Raw genomic sequence first — 18,106 nt, 5'->3', positions numbered from 1 at the left:
CTTTTAAAGACTTTTGACCATTATCCTTTTTATTAATTCCGACGACTAATTGGGGTTGTCACCTCGTTCAAAATTGCTTGAACATGGTGAACATCGTTGATACTATGGGATTCTACTGATGTCTGTCATCCTTTCACTGGAGAAAATGGAATTATAGATTAAACTAACGCATACTCGTATATTGCAGTGCATTTATTAAAAACTTAAATTTATAATATTGGAAACTTTCAATCAATTCAGTTCTTTGCTAAGCTGTAGTTGAAATACATATAAGGAGGTACTAACATGGCAAGGACTATTTCCTGACAGAAATAATTTCGTTTAACTCATGAGAGCAAATGCAAGAGGATGCAATGGTTCTGTCCTTTAATGTGGTTTACCCATTGAACATCTTTTCCATGTAACATACAACCCATTTCATGGGTTGAGAAAAAGAGTTCTTTTAGGTTGTAGTTACCATTTTTTCAGTGCCTATAAGCCCACTTCTCAGGCCGCAATACAAGAAGATGTTTCAGTTTATGCATGTTAATTCCGTTGCTGTAAATCAGTGAAAAAGTTAGAACTAAATTATTCATTTGGGGAATAGTGGCTTTACAGGTTCGCCAGCAAATATGTGCAGCTCAATTGCCTAACCAATCTTCGCGTTACATCTCAAGCATTCTGCCCAAGCCGTGGATCATTACAGTACCTTATCCAGCAGCTTCTTTTAAATATTCTATGCTTCGCGTTTGATTTAGTCCATGACTTCCAATAACGTTAAACCCCTTCATGTTAGCATGTTTTTCTCATGCATTCCCAGCAGCTAGTACATTCATCTATATTTGAAGTTGGTCTTATACTTCTCATTTCGTAATATACGTAATGCTATTCTTCAAAAGCTAATCTCATTCGCCTTGATTTTACTTTGTTTCGTTAAATTTTACAATCCAGCTTTCACTCTATTCGTTTATGTGATCAACGGCTGAACGTAATCTAGTTGCAGCTTCATCAGTATTGGTTCTTGTTGTTAAAACAGCTGTGTTAACAGCACACTTTGATGTTTTAGCGTCAGCGCAGTTTAGTAAATCTTTGGTCGGCCTGGACACAGTGCGTTAAATGGCTTTTTCAAACTAGAATATTTCTCTTCATATACGACTCTGAAAAATAGCATTTGAGGCTAAAGGATTTCCGCATTTGCACCTGGCTTATTTACTTGAAGATTGAATGAATTATGTCTTGAAAGTATGTTAAAAACGCTAAAAACTTGTTTCCCTGAATAAGATGATGTCATTTTAATTCAGCCGATATCCCTACACGCTTCAGCAAGGCTGCTAGTTACGCTTGAACAGTCGATAGGTAACGAGTGGCCGGAATATGTATAGGGACCTGTTAGTTTCAACTGTGCAGCCGCTCAGTGATCGACTGAAGAGCGACCAGCCGTTTGATCTCAAGGGTCTTCAGGCTAGCCGGTACATGAGTGGGATCAGGCGCCAGCCGTTCTGTTCGTCATATGATTTTTATGTCATTTTTCATGGCAGAGTACAACTGACGGTGCCGTTTGATGCACGTATGGAGTTGTCAATTCAAAAGACACGTAGACTATCGAGGCGTAGCTGACAGGCCTGCCGGGACGACTGGCGTTAATTTTACTTGATACAACTCTCCTTAACCAATGCTAATTGAAGTGTTAAATTTTAATGAAAATGATGTTTAACTTCCAAAAAATTACATTTGTTGGTTGCCTTACACCCTGCATATTTTGAAAGTGTCACGAAAATCATTCACAGCTTGTTTCACGCACATATGCGCGCAAAAACAGTAACTCTACCATTATAGCGAAGAGAACATTTTGTATTTTTGAACGATTACGTCGCATAAATGAAGCACCGAGTGCTCAACTCATTAAAACATGGTTTAAAAAATTGAAAAGATTGAAGATTGAAGAAGTGAGGAAACTATGGAAAGCGCGCGTCAGTCACACCGATCGAATCCCATTTTTCCGGTTCGCAAAAGCCCAAGTATCTTAACTGTTCCTAAAAGTTTCCTATGCTGTATAACATGCAGAGACTTGTGTTTCCGCTACACAAAATACGGTTGTTTTAAGAGTTGAAGCCTTGAAATGACCCCGACAGGCTTGACTTCGCTAATCAATAGCGATGTCGACACCAGAATTAATTGGACCCTACCCTTTCGCTGATTTTAATCGAAATCCTAGTTGGATCATATGTCTATGCGGTCTATATAGGTTTTTTGTGCACTTTTTCCTTGAAAATTGATCCAGGTGATATAAACTGGCTTCCACGTGGTCTTGAGTTTACACCAATGGATTTTTCTCGAGGGTTTACCTTAAATTAAAGGCATACGGTAACCATCCTACCTCTTGGGATCAATTAAAATAAAAGATCCGAGAGCAAAATTTCAAACATTGTGGAAAGTCAGTTTCATTTTTAGAGATCATCTTTTAATGATGATTAACGATTATCTTTTGATGATGATGATTTTCAAGAAAAGATAAAGGCAGCACTACTTATAATGACAGATAAAGCCCTGACAAAACCGCTTTTTGCCGGAACGCACTCAATAGTTGCAACACAAACGTATCGTAGTTCGTTACACCAGAATAGGCATCTATTATACATATATTGGCTACCACGTTGTTTCATCTACTCCTTTTGCCAAAAGCCTGGAAAAGGAGCAATTTTTTCAGAGTGTGATTGAACGGTTTATGGTGCTTCTAGCATTATTCTATTAGTTTTCCTTTAATTCTTGCCCGAATTACATAGATCAAGTTTTTTTGCAAAATAGAGATACCAATGTGCCTTTTCCGAAGCCCTTTTGCCGGTTTCCTTGTCTTAAATTTGTGTGGTTCGGACTACTTTACTTACGTCACAGCGCCGTTTTTGTGTCAAGTACTGTTGCCCACATCTCGCTGGACCCGAGTCCACCCTTTTGCGTCGACTCAGGTGGATGCCTTAACATACCTTTCAAGCACGAAATTTTGTTTCTGCTAATGGCATACAATGTTTCGCCTATCGTGGGAACTATTACGAGGAAAGAGGGTTTAGTATATTGCAGTAACCTAACTCAAAAAGCTGCGAGATGGCCAGAGTAACCATCTGATGAGCGACGCGGCCTAAGCTATCCCAAAACCCAAAAAAAATTGGGTGCATGCAGGTCCGCTTGAACCTGATTAGATCTACTGAAGTGTCCCGTCGGTAAACGTTAGCACGACTCTGTGCTAGTCAGGCTGGCGAATGTAGAGGAAGAGACCACTCCAGTTCCTTTCACTTCATCGTCAAAAATTGTTCTCATCTAATGGGCGGGAGCGTATAAGAACCTGAAATACAAAAGGGAATATCGTGACAATAAACATGGACGCAAAGTTTGAAAAGAAAAAATAAGAAATGCCCCCATACGTGCACGTGGTGCCGTAAAACTCGTGAATCGGATGCCATCATCAAGAGGAAAGATCCACTGCGGATATCATCCCCAATCGATATCTTCCCTGTCTCAAACGTTAATTAGGTATGGTATTTGGGCCCCATTCTATCTTGCTATCCTCTGGTCAGCTGATTCTTGCTTGAGTACCAGGGCCAGGTTCCCCTTTGAGTCATATAAAAGCAACGGAGGCTCTGAAAACATTGCCGCGCACAGCTTCAAAATATTACAAAATTACAAAGACATTCTTACAGTGGTCATAGATCCCTTAGAAAACATTGCACTTTACCTACGTGGACAGGGGCATGCACATAATATTATGATGCTAGAGATAATACAAAAGACGGTTAATTCTTATATTTAGTTCCAAATTTATGTAACGGCAATGCTGTGTATGTGCTGTAGCTATATTAATCCGTGATTCAATCTTGCTCTTTCTGCTCTCTTTTTATCAAAGTAAACTCATAATTATTCCTGCCTTCCCGTAGCCTTTCGTCCACGTCGTCATTGTCTTTCGTCAGCAGAGTTTCATTCATGGAGGCGTCCTTGTTGGAATTTTTACTCTTGAGTTCATCCTATAACAGCAATACAGTATCGAAATTTAATTTGCGGTCGCTTGATATTCTGTCATCTAAAATGCTAGGGTTCCTTTTGGGGGTGTTACAAAACTTGTCTTTGTCTGCGCCTTCTTTCCCGTCTCTCGGATCGTGGCAGTAACAGGCAACTAAATATCTAAAAAAATGTCTTACCACGGATCGCGCAAAGCTCCTCCTTCATGGTTTGGAGTTGACGACGATAGATTTAAGTTTGCCGTCAAACACAGAAGTGACTTGGAATTCTTACTTGTGGATGACTTTCTGCTACTAAATTTTATGTGAGTTGGCGTCATTGTTATTTAAATTGTTAGGAGTACCCTCAGCACGCCTGTTCTATACAGCGCTATGACGTTTCAAGTTTCAAAGGAGTAGTCCTTGGCGGTTTGCCGGAGTTGTTACCCTTGAAGCTGTCCGGTCCGAGACTGATTAGCTGGCTCTTTAACAATGCTTGTAAGAATTTGTGTGAAGCAATACCTTATTAGAATCGATTCGATGTCTTTCTGAAAGTCATACCCGGTTTATTCAGGAATGGCTAAGCCAATTGTGAGGAAATTTGGTGAGAACATGTCGTCCTTGAATCTCTTTACAAGTGGCTACATTTTCCATTGAGTTTAAGGAGGGGGCTCCCCATGCATGTGTAAGGGGGTGTAATTTTTTTTTCAGGGAATATGGGCGTGTGGGAAATCTAGGGCTCAGAATACATCCCATTTCGATATCTGCTTAAATAAAGTTAATAATACATTATCACATTTTTCAAAATGAACCTGAAACACCAATTGCAATTTAAGACGTGTATGATGTCATCATCATATAAAGGGAACTTATACGAACGGCGAAGTTACAGTTTGGAAATACGCGAATGGGAAAAGGTGAATAGGGTATTTCTCACACAAAATGAACAGAAAACCTTTATACCTGAGGCGTCCAACTTCTGATATTCCGACTTGTTTTGTTTCGAAGATGTATGATATTGAACCCTCTCTCAAGCTGTGTTTCGCAGAATTTATCGTGGTATTTACTGTCGGTCGATTAAGATAATTATTTCCACAAAATTCTAACATTTTCCAATCAATTTGCTACATTTACCAGTGCATATTTTCATCTTCCAGCGGTAGAGAAAGAGATACAAATATTCTCGCTTACTTCCCATACAGCCAAAAATCGATCGATCAAATGTTGCAATTCAGGCAAAGTTGGGGATTTTGGTATTTCGTATTTTTACTCTCACCATTTTGGGTATAACATCTTCGAAAAAGAGTGGGCCTTGCATTACTGGATTTTCCTTTGAAACCTGTTTTCTGGCAGAGTTGATTACTCGTTCGTAAGCATCTTTAGTTACAATTGGGCATTTTCTACTTATGATTCTTTCAATTTTTGCATTGGAAACAGTAAATAATATTCAAAAGCAAAAATAATTTTGTTGTTGTTTTGTTTTGTTTGTTGTTTTTATTTTTCCTCTAAAAACTACGAGGTCAGAAAAATGCCGCATTCTACTTTCATTGTTTTATGGCATAATTTATATTCAAACGAATTCCAGAAATAGTTTTTAAATTAATAATTCTACCTTTCTCTCCTACAAAAAACCCCAAACATCCGTAAATGTAACAATGCACAGCACAAAATTAAAATTTCAACCAACAAATCAAAATTTCCACGATGCATTTTTACACGCTATAGTAACCCCAAGTATCCCATTCGAATCCAAACTTCTTTCACACCACGTACCGTATCTCTTTTTGCAAATTCATTATCTTCCTCATCACAACCTGATGATACTCGTAATTTTTAAGTAGAATTTTGAGAAATTTTTCGCAAAGCCGAGTTTTTTGTTGCCATTACCTCTCTCATCATCTAATTTCCTGTTTCCCAGTTTGCCGGTTGGCTGATTAGTTTTTTCTGAATCGGATTTTGTATCTTTTTTCTGTTTTACTGCTCCCAACTTGGCTTTTATTCGTCCCCGGTTGCAATGGCAATAGACGGTGCGGTAGGTGAAAAGTGAATCTTATTAACTTGACGTCATTCACCTTTAGTGCTGAAAACTAGTTTTTAGAAATTTTAAATTGCATTTTGTCAAGTTTTGTGCGGAAATGAAGTGGAATTGTTATTTAGATAATTTGGGAGGAAATGGCCAAGTGGTGATTTGACTATGATTCGGGGCTAATGAAATAAATATCAGGTGGAGATGATTGTAATATACAGATGCATTTCAAGCTAATTAAAATTATACTTGGTTCTTAGATCCACCTTTCTTTTTAAATAATATCACAGGTTTTGTCGGAGCTTTTGTTAATTTTTTAATAAAAATCTTGGAGTTTCTCTGGAAATAACGTATTTTATTTATCTTCCTCTTTAAAGTTGGATAAGTTTTCCATTCATTCAAAATATAATAAGCAAGAAATATTTTATGGTTTTCTGAATTTAGGTGTGACTTTCCAAAGTCTGCAAGGCTAAAAATTAAAAAGTTTCAGCAATAATTAATGAAAACCCAAAAGATTTGAACTGGGTTTTTGCCAAGATTTAAAAATTAAGAGAAAATTACATAACATTTATAATTGAAGGCTTCTGGCTTTGTTTATTTAGAGTAAACGATTTCATTGTAACGGGCCATTTGAGGCCATCTAAAGTAACTATTTAAACAAAAACACTACATATTTGTTTTCTTAAACTATTTTTCTATTGTTTTTCCATTTTCACCTTGAAGTAATATGCAATAAAATATGAAACCTGGTTACGTTTTCCGTGATCGCTTAGGAAAGTTTTGCTTCTTAATATTTCCATTGGATTGCTCTTGGTAAAAAGATTGGTAAAATCTAGATTAAGTGAGTTTCATATATTCTCACTTTATTGCAATTGAACTCTTTTCATTCTGTTTAAATTGAACAATTTCTATTAAATCGTTCAAAACTTTTCCGCGATGTTACTGTTCTTGCACAATTTAATTTTCAGCTATCTACCTCCTTTACCTTACAATTTTTTAATGGTATGATCCTCTTGTCCTGTCATTCAAGCTCCGGCCGGCTTGTCAGTTACCCTTGAACAGTTCTCAATCAACTGGCGGCCGAAACGGGTGTGTGGTCCGGAGGGTTGTTGATCGATTGAAAAACGATTATGGTGTATGTGTTTTCAGTGCCAGAGATGGCCTGATAGACTGTCTACTATTCAGGTGTAACTGAACCTACCGGATCATGTACGGCTGACTTTGGACTCCTTCTGTAGAGTGAACATCTTTAACTTCAAGTCGTCCTTTGCAGCACAAATTCTTCAGCTCGAAAGGTTTCGAGTTTCGGGATTGAAAGCTCTAAGGAGAGGAGAGTTCCAAGGTCGACCAATCGTCAATTATTTTGGAATCGTGATCAGGATGTAACAGAGTTTTAATGTCCTCTTCTTTCTGACATCACTTCATGGTAATCTTTTTTTTTCTGGAGATGATAATGTCATGAAAATGAAAAACCAAATTTCGTCGACGAAATTCGAAAATCAGCATAATTTCAGTAAAAAGAAATCCTATCGAAATCTCACCCTGACTGCAATGGCGAACAAGAATAGAGAGAAACCTTTGCCGAGCTTCATGTGCATGGGCAATCATCGTGTTCTTCAATGTTGGTGGATAGGCCAAACAAAATTGAGATACTACGCCACTACTCCTGTGCAATTTCTGTCTCCCACAAATACCGAATAAAGGAAGGTTGTCTCAAGTTGAAGCATCTCAAATGCGAAATTTGTTCCGGTTGGTACGAAAAAATGAAATTTCCGGAACGGAAGGAATTCTTGCAGGAAAGGTGTTCTCAATTGTTGACGTGACAATACAATTGAAGAACGGTGCGGAAATCAAGACTAAGGCTATTCCTCCCTTGCGACAAGTTGGTCAAGAGGTTAGCTGACTCAGCCTCTCTTTTCGAATGTTGTTGGGATCCAATTTCTTGTCTCAACTATTTCAATTTCTTGCCCCAAGCAGTGCGGTGGAGGTCCCTAACTAGCGACTTGGATGGGTACTGTTTGAACCCCTTAGAAATATTTACTTCGAAAGTCAATACGGCATAGTTAGATGTGGAGAAAGAATGCTGTGAGAAGTTAATCCAGGCAGATCGTTTCCGGTAAAAGAAAGTGGGGAATTCTTCCCATGAAGTAGTGCAAAATTTTTTTGGCGGCAAAAATCCGAACTCAATTAAAAATCTGACGGGCTAATGAAGGAATATCGAGATTTAGGCTGTATAGAAAAAATTCGAAAGACACTTAGAAGAGACACTAATGGGGAATGCTATGTAAATCTTCCACATGAGTGTCATCCATGGGCATGCAACTACGGCGATACTCAATCTTATCAGTCTTAATCAGATCATTCTTCCTCTTGCGAAGCTCTAAACTTACATTTTCAATATTGTCACTTGCATTTGGAAACTTGAGTATGTTTTTTATAGACGATCGGGGCTATGCAGAACTGGAGAGGAGAGAGGCTCGTTTTCAGAGCGTCGAAGGCCGAGATGGCTTCCTCAGACTAGCAAAACTGACTCTTTTTCTGAAGCATGTCTGTCAAAAGTGCAGTCAGCGAAGCGTAATTTGGCACAAATTGCTGATACCACCTACACATTCCGAGAAACCGCCGTTGCTTGACTATTTTTGGCCACGGAAAATCTTTAATGGCGTGCGCCTTGTCGTGATCGGTACAAATTGTCCCATTACCGATGATGTATCCCAAGTATCGAAATTCCTTCATAACAAACTTACTCTTCCGGATGTTCAACGACAAGCCAGTGCGTCTCATACAGAGAGCCACTTCGTTTAAGAGCAGCAGGTGCTGGTCGAAGGTCTCTGTAATGAGCAGCAAGTCATCTAAATATACAAAGTTTTGATGATGTAAGTGGGCAGGGATGACCTTGTGCATCAGGCGCTGCATGGTTTGAGGTGCATTGCAGAGACCAAACGGCATGATCACGAACTGATAGAGCGGCCTCCCTGGGACGTTGAAGGCAGTGTTATCCTTGGAAGCCTCATCAATAGGAATTTGCCGGAATGCATTCTTCAGATCGAGACTCGTAATGAATCTAGCCTTCGGGAGACGACTGAAAATCCCCTCAATGAGAGGTAAAGGATAAACGTCCTTCCTGTTAAATCGGTTTATTATTCCCGACATCGATGACGTGTGTCGTTAGACTTGTACGTCCTAAGTCATCCGACTCGAAGGACGGAAAACTGTCAATGACAGCCTTGCTCGCTGGTGTGTCGCCAACTGGTGTTGATTGACGTTCTCGACATTTTCGATTGAATATATGGAAGGTGTAAATAAGTCCTGTCCGAGTCCGAATTTGCGCTCCAAGGTAAAGACTTTGAGTTAAGGACGGGATAAGGAGAAATGGCATCGATTTCGTCCGATCACGAAACGTGACGTCCGCCGACACGCTGCCTACTGTCGAGTGGCTAGTCCCATCAGCTGTCCTGAGATCGATACGATCGTACGGGCGAATATCATTGCTGGGCCGACTTGTAAGAATGGCAGAGTAGTAGAGACAACGGTTGGGCATTATTCGCCGCCAATATTGGCGTAAGCGAAGGGTTGAACGCTTAAGCTTTTTCGTTGCCATCTCTGCTATTCCGAAGATCCGCTCTCTGGCAGCACTTTTTCTATTCAATCTTGTGTATGTTCCATGCTTCCACTTCAGGGTTGAAGCTAAGGAGTAAAACCTGTATTTTTTTTGGGTTTCAGCTTCGTAAGTCCTCGAATCCAAAGTAACAGAACCAGGATGCGTTTCGCCAGTGATATTCGCGAACGCAACGGTTGGCCATAGCTTCTCGGCCTAAATAAACGTCCACAAAATTGTCCTTCAGACTAATGGTCCCATTTCGGCAAATGGCATTTTTCATAACTCTCATAAGGAAAGGACCGGAAAGCATAGAAACTGTTAAGTAAAGATGGATGCGCTTTCGTGGAAAATCAATAGTCTCTAGGAGCTAATTAGTTTGGTTTATAGCTTTTTAGACCAGTAAGGTCGATCTTTTTTGAGAAAATGGAAGTTTTCGATGTATGTTTTTTTAGGAATTCATAAATCACAGAGGATCATCAACTTTCCGTCCACCAACTTTGCCCATAGTATAGCATCTTTATGATTCGTTTTGTCCTAAACTCTTAGTTCTTTTATCCCCGGGTCTAAGGTCAAATCGAATATCGATATTGTTGGCAATGGCATGTGAAGGAACGAAATACCGAAGGTCTTGGCCCACCTTCCTGTCTTTCGATTAAATTTAAATTTTTCTCTTCTCTCGGTTGATAATTGTCTACTTTTTCGAATTATCATTTTGGTCATTTACAAACCACACAAAGTTATTGAAATCTGGCTCTTATATCGCAAGTTTCACGAAAGTGAAACACTGGAAAAATCGAAATTAAATTGCGATTAAGCTAGTAATTTATGATACTAGTGTGTAGCAAAAGCAAATAAATTATTATATTTTAATATCAGGATGAAAGCATCTAAAAAATGACGGCCAATTATCAACTAATTAAATGTTAAACGACTGAAAATAAATGTTTAACCATCGAACCAGATGATTATCTACCGCCAAACATTGTATTATTGTATCTTTACTTTTACTTATTTCTGACCATCCAATAACTGTCTCTTCATCAGTCCAATTATGATTTCAACCACTAGAAAAATTGAAGCTTAACTACTTAATTATAACCATATAAAGGAGTCGATTTGAAAATATAATAAGCCCCAATTAGTCCTAGTTTTTCTCCACGAAGAGACGTCTTGAAATTTTCTAAACTTCATTTAGCAGGTTACATTGTGTGTCATACCACGTTACTCATATGTGTTCCATTCGGAAAAAGATGGAAAATATTCGTCAGATTACTCATGCCAGTTCATCTGTTTATCTGTTTATCTTTTTATCTCCTCAATTTATCACATTCTATATAGGACTGCAGGTAATTCCTGTACGGCAAACATTTAACTCACCTTTCTTACTAATAGCAAGCTTTATTTGAACTTCTCATCTAATTTCGTTCTTTCCTTTATTTTCATCCACAGATGAACGAGATGCCATACAAAAGAAGACTTTTACAAAATGGGTCAACAAGCACCTCAAGAAGGTAAGTCGGAAAGATAACCATCAACATTGCAAGAGATGTGAAATTGGAGAAAGATCATTCACCTTACATTGCGATGATCAGATGGTGCATGCTGAGTTTTTTGAATTTTTTTTTGTTCATTGTATCTTATGCTGGTGTTGCCCAGTTTTGTTGTTGTGCTGAGTGTTTGTTGTTATGGCTGGTGATATGCAAGACTTACATATATCCACTGAATGAGATGATTGCAGAACAGTTGTTGATGTTTACTACGAGGAATTTATGAATGTGCTTCACATGTATTCACGTAGCCGCACATAGTGATAATGCAAAGTGTTATTTATTATCATAAATTTTTCAAACGAGCACCTGTTGATTTGCAGATAGTATAACATTAGCCTTAATGACTCTCGAATTTCGGTGAATTGAATCGGTTATGTAGATTTGTCTTAATCGCGGTTCATTTCAATAGCGGTAGGAATAAAATAATTTCTAATATTTAAGGTCAGAAACTTCTTTTAAAGCTCAACTGCATCATATAATATATCATTTCAAAACGGAATTACCCTGAGTTTGTTGATATGTTTATCTCTCTATCACACTTTCCTAAGAAACATAGTGCTCACTACAATTCTACCCTAATGTATGTTCATCCATTCACTGGTCAACCTACTATGGTAAGGAGGACCACTCCAAGGTGCGTTTTGATCTACACATTGTCGTAGTCTGTATTCCTTCACTTCACAACAAACATATCTAAGGTTCCATGAATGTATTCAGCCCCTCCCATGACCTGACAAAAAACTTAAATATGTTCTCTATTGTTTTCCGTCACATAGTTCTAAGCTGATCCATCCATCAACCATAATAATTCTAATGGCTTCCATTGCATCGCATACCTTGCAATGGAGTCGCCGCTCAATGTTTGCCCTATCCGCTGTCGTTTCCGTCTTCCAACCAACACATTCAGGAGCATCTATCCCGTATGCCGACGAAGTTCTTCATGTTTTATTATCTAAGGCTAAATTATGCCAACGAAATGACGCCGATACGAATTAACGAAAGCTTGAGGCCTCCAAGCAGCAGTGGTGATCACTTTCCATGTACTACTCCCAAATAGTAGCATATAGAGAATATAATGGTGGAACAACCTAAACTTCATGTTGAAATAGTTGCATTTCAAATTTTAGACGAATCAACGAGGCCGGAATTAACGCTGGAGATACGTTGAGCCACATCGACTTCCATTCAGTCGTGTGTAGACACAGCGCTTCGCAGATACATAAACTATTCGACGCCTTCGCTGTCCTACACATTAATACAAAGAAGAGTGCGACAACTTGTCAAATTCAGAACTTTGATCTCCAGGATTCTTATTTTCAGTCCACTCCACTTGTCCCTTTTTCAAATCCAAACAAGGAAACCATGGTCCATGACTCGGTGAGATAGTAATCGAATGTCATCATCGTAGTCGAGATGCTTAAGGAAAGATAACATCATTCGTTGAACCCCTTCACATCCTCTAGCAAAGGCAGCATGAAGGATGCCTTCGACAACCAGGAAAAAAAAGTCAGTGACAAAGCCCAAATCTCACGGACTGTGGACTTCGAATTCCTCTGAAATGTCTATTCACGCTGTCAAAAACCCTTCCGAAACGGTGAAGGAAGTGGAGGTCTAACCTTTGAGCAATGTTCGGTGGATATTATCGTGGTCGGTACAGGATGATTCCAAACGGACGCCAACCGGCTCTCTCTCACTGAAGTGTTCGAGTTGTTCTTTCATGCATTCCAGAATGATTTTAGCTAATTTCAGTTAAAACTGGTACTCATTCTGGATTCGAGCTTCTGATCCCCACCCCGTGCTTCTGTCGTCGAACCATACATTCTGCATTTGTTCGTACTTCATCGGTTGGAGATTAAAGACAAAAAACTGGTCGAATCGCAGTTGTTTGATCAGAGAAAGATTTCTCGTTGAGGGAGTTTGTAGTCGAATGGTGCAAGGCCCGGCGAGTACGATGGATGAGGCAATACATCCCAGCCAAGTTTGGCTAATTTTTGTTGAGTGGCTACTGCCATGTGCGGTCTGTCGTTGTCATGATGGAATATGACTAATTGCTTGATCCAATTTCATTAGCTGCGTGCAGTAGACCTTTGAATCGATTGTTTTTCCTGGAGCAAGCAGCTCCTAAAACACTACAACACGATGATCCCACTATATGAATAACAAAATCTTCTTCGGATCCAGACTGGCCTACGGAGTGTTATCCGATGGCTCGCCAGCGATCTCTTCACTGCACTATCTTGTCGATGATCCGTTTTTCGTCATCAATTACTATTTGTTTGGTGTCCGAATGGTTCAAGTGGTTAGAGCGCTGGGCTGTCGTAGCGGAAGGTCGCGGTCCAGATCTCACTGGTGGCAGAGGGATTTGTTATCGTGACTGGATGTGGGACACCAGTCGATTCAGCTGTGAATGAGAACCTGAGTCAAATCAGGGTAATAATCTCGGGCGAGCGCAATGTTGACCACATTGCCTCCTACAGTGTACTGTAGTGTACCGTTATGGTCTTGAATGAAGTGTTCCAACACACTTCAAGGCCCTGATCCAATATGGATTGTTGCGTCAACGATTACTATTATAAATTACTTTTTGTTTGAGAAATGTGTCGCTTTTGTGCGGTGGGTCAGGTTAGCTTAGACACTATAACATCGAGGCTAGACGTAACCAAGCTTTTGCAACCCCAACGGTTGCATGATCTGCAGGGTCTCCGCAATCTCCCGGATCTTTATCGCCATTTGAATCAACCTCGATGGGCCGACCATTGCGGGGTACAACTTCGAGGTTTGTATCCACGGAACAAAATGTGTAGAACCATTTCTGAACGCTACGTTTTATTAACGCATCGTCCCCATATTCGCCGCAAATCTTTCGGCGAGCTTCCGCAGCTCGTTTGCCTTTCTTGAAGTAATGAAGCATACTATGCCGTAAATGCACCTTATTCTCTGACATGTTCACAGTCCTGTAGCACTGACAGAGCTAGTGCCAATGAAAATAAATTTGGCAAATGAAAATAACTCACTGTCATTTTTCTAAAACACATGGATTTGAATTCCCCAATTAGAAAACCAGAATCGGAAATATTCGGAAAAAATTGTGTTATTAACCAAAACCAAACCGAATGTATGGAAACACCCAATACGGCAAATGCGTGGGTTTGCACCTAGTGCGTTTTAATTTAATTGCAAAGCTCTATCCAGCAGCATCATGTAGTAGGTACGAGGGGGTTAGCGCCGTTGAAAACTAATGAGTACCTCTGGAAGGTGTCAAATAATTCCGGTAAATCCTTTTCATTCAATTTATATTCGCCTGCTGGCAATACTAACCCTGATTTGAATCAACTTAGCAATGATTCGCCATAGAGAGTCATAGCGACCTTCCGATCCTATTTTCCATGGTTAGCCTCGGTCGCATAAACCACCCTCATTAAAGCTCGTTTTCTGACGATGAAGCCTTGGTAGTTGCGACTGCATCACAGTATACAAGTGACTATAGTTTCAGCAATTAAGTGTCGGTTCACAAATTAATTTGAGATATAGTTCTTAAAATTATTGAAAATTCGTAGAGCATGTAAATTCCTGGTCTATGCAAGTGCTGGTTGAACTTCAAAGGGGTCTCAACTTAGCTTTTGAACAAAAGTGCTTCAGGAAACACTGAAATTGTTGCCCGCAGTGCGTCCTGGTCTTGCTGATGTCATTATATCTGACCCCATCGACTCTCAGTGTCCGGATAGCTGAGTGGTTAGAGCGCAAGGCTGTCGTACGGAAGGTCGCGGTTCAAATCTCACTGGTGGCAGTGGAATTTGTATCGCGATTTGACGTCGGATACCAGTCGACTCAACTGTGAATGAGTACCTGAGTCAAATCAGGATAATAATCTCGGTCGAGCGCAATGCTGACGACATTGCCTCCTAGTGTACCGTTACAGTCTTGAATGAAGTGCTCTAACATTCAGAGATTCAACATGGATTGTTGTGCCAATGATTATTATTATTATTAACGACTCTCAGCCACCAGCTTCTTTGGTAAAATAGTCTTCAGCACACTGAAAAGTCTCATGATTCTATTGCAAAGAACATTCGACAGGGTGTAAGTCGTCCATAAACTGCTAATAACAGATTACGACTCGAAGTGAAAAAAGATACTAAAGGCATCTTGTCGGCAGCGAATTCACGTCAAACCTGAGGTATGTCCAAAAAGTATCCGAACAGCTTTTATATTTTTTTCCTAGAGTGTTTGAACAGCCTCCGCAGAGCATGAGCGTCAACAGTAAATGAACTTATCAGTAACTTATAAAACCCAATATTTAGTTCATGCACAGCCTATATTTGTTTATAAGATCTTTTCTGCGTTCGTCCAACCAAGAGATCGGTTAAACGAATTTGCATAGAATTCTGCTTCAAACTCGGAAAACTTAATTCGGAAACTATTCAATGCAGATGCAGAAGGCCTTTGGAGGATGTGTGTATGGGCAAAACAAAAATAAAAGAGTGGTAAAATCGCTTCAAAGGTGACCGCATACATGTTGATAGTGATTCACGTTCTGGTCCTCTTTCAGCGGCAACGACACCGGATAATATTGAACGCGCGAAAAGGGACTTGATTGTACGCAAATTGAAAGATTATCTTGTAATTTCCTGCCCTTAAAGATGCACTCAAAATGCTACCACTGCCGACTGTAGGATTTGCACAGTATATATGTGCATGAAATGTGTTTAGTCAAGCCTACCGAAGGTAATGCATCATTGAGCGGTAGTCATAGTCCAACGAACCTAGTATAATCTGGGGTGTCAATCGAGTCTCCTCATTTATATAGAAGTTTTCAAGTGGACGTCTGCCTTCTACCTTGCTTTTGAGTAGGCTCTATGTATTTTCCGGTCGTCTATCTATTTTACATAGTTTGCCCAATGGAGCTCCTCGAATTTAATACGGTCGGTGGCTTCCAGCTCGTCATATCCTTTTTGCAGTTGGTTCGCCGTCGACCTTAAATTGGTCTGAAGGCTCATCGCTTGAAGGCTTTGATTGACTGCTCTCCGGTCATCGCTCAGGTCATGCTGCAATAGCACAGGATTTGTGGTTTTAAAACACAAAAACCTTATAAAAGTTTCTAGATATACAGGCCTTTCCTGTTATACTCTAAAAGGTTTTTTTTCTTAACAGAATTAAGGTAAGATAATCATTCAGTGTTCTTAGTGATCTGCTCGAGAGTTTTAATGGCGTACCAGAGACGTGGTACGCAGCCACGTCCGTTAAAAAGCGTTCCGGATTTCTCCGAAAAATGTGAACTCAACACATCCTTGAATTAATGCTCCGATTTTAAAGCTATCTTCATCGATCGAAACACAAAAGATTCGCTGTTGACTGTGGTGTGCTGATGTCCTCTGCAGTGGCTTCCTACTATACTATACCGGCAACCATTAGATTTTCGATATGAAAATAACAGCTGACGCGACAAAATCAGGATATAAACATCTTGGAATTCTTAGAATTTATTCAATTATTGAAACAGCATCTGCTAACAAATCCCCTTCTCAATATTTCCACAAACTTTGCGTTGTAATTGATATCATCTGTATGTGATATGTTCACACGCGACAATTAAATTCACACAAGGTCGGATCTCAATTTTACTGCTGCAATGTATCTTCAATGCGATTTTCTGTATAATAGCCACCATTTAAATAATTGCATCAAATAACCTTTACAGTATCTATTTTTTGCCCAGCGGGGACTAATCCTCATAAATTATTATGATTCTCTGAAAAAAGATGCTAACCATAAAATTCATCTCAGAATTGCAATATTCGCAGGGTCAATTATTTTGTTACCGCGCAGAAACTATGGGAGACCTTGTAAAAAAGATACTTTAGAAAGATCTCAAATAACATCAATTCCGTTGGAATTCATATATTGTCTTAAAAGACTGAGCTCATGGCATTTTGTTATTTTCTTGACGAGAAATACGCGGGTAGAATTTGTTAGTAATGCTTAATGTATGCATGAATAAAACAGTGATTTTCACCCGCTTTGGATGTGAGTAAACTAGCTCGATTCGAAGAAAACAATAAAATGTAGCAAACTGCATAATATTGAAGCATCTGCAGATGTGAAATGTGTGGTCCGGAACAATCGAAAATGAGAATAAAAATTTACACGAAATGAATGTGGAAAACAATGGCGTTGAGCTCAACTGAAAGTTTAGAAGGAGAAAACAATGGAATTTGCAGTGAAAAGTAATCAATGAATATTTAATTTTTGGGGACTTTCTATCGTAAATCCTGAAGTGTTGAATAAGATGGCAAACTGTGGGTAGTTTCTGTTAAATGATTGGCTTTATTGCAGGAGGGGTTTTCAACCGTTCAATTGCAGTTTGCAGAAATTATGTAGGATTCGGTTGAAATGTATTGAAATGTTCTTCATTCTTCCAAATATTAGAGCACTGACGGAAGATCTTCCGTTCTCTTAGACGGAGCCTTTCCATTTGGCACGAGAAATTATCGGACTTAAAGCTGATTGAAAATAAGGAGAGGTCTGATAAGCTGCTACTTAAATTTCTGGGACATTAGGGGTCTATGCTTCAAAATGGAATGCTTCCTGCATTCATCATTGCAGACATCGTTTGCACGGATAGTGCCTTCGAAATATGGGATATATACAAAGGAAAGACGGGAGTTCATTGTCATCTCTAAATAGAAGGGGATGGGGGTACTTTGGATATCCATCTTCATTTTTGCTTATTATTCCTTAGGTCCAGGAAACCGAGTATGGTTGGTCTCTTACGAAAGATTGCGGGAAGAATGTCCGTTTTAAAGGCAAGAAGTTAGCTTTCGTTAGTCCACCCGAACATCGAAGCCGGGATGATGTTCGGGGTAGCGGACCACTGGGAAATTATCGTGGTGATTTAGAAGATGGATGAAGAGTATTTTTGTGGGATGATTGCGTCAGAATGATGAGATCGATGAAAGTGGCGGAG

At 39.5% G+C, this 18,106-nt stretch overlaps 1 protein-coding gene across 42 annotated transcripts in view; it reads left to right on the top strand.

Annotated features, from left to right (window-relative positions):
- LOC119653756 (dystonin) overlaps positions 1-18,106 on the top strand; it is a 525,582-nt gene that overhangs the window by 305,598 nt on the left and 201,878 nt on the right. For all 42 annotated transcript variants that reach the window (XM_038058717.1, XM_038058714.1, XM_038058716.1 and 39 more), the window contains one exon: positions 11,042-11,103. In XM_038058717.1, the coding sequence (XP_037914645.1) occupies positions 11,042-11,103 (62 nt within the window). The remainder of the gene's footprint in view (positions 1-11,041; positions 11,104-18,106) is intronic.

The sequence above is a fragment of the Hermetia illucens genome, chromosome 4 (genome assembly GCF_905115235.1).
Source record: "Hermetia illucens chromosome 4, iHerIll2.2.curated.20191125, whole genome shotgun sequence".
Taxonomy (NCBI): domain Eukaryota; kingdom Metazoa; phylum Arthropoda; class Insecta; order Diptera; family Stratiomyidae; genus Hermetia; species Hermetia illucens.
Note: the sequence above shows the minus strand (reverse complement) of the source record. Positions and strands in the feature narration are given on the sequence as shown.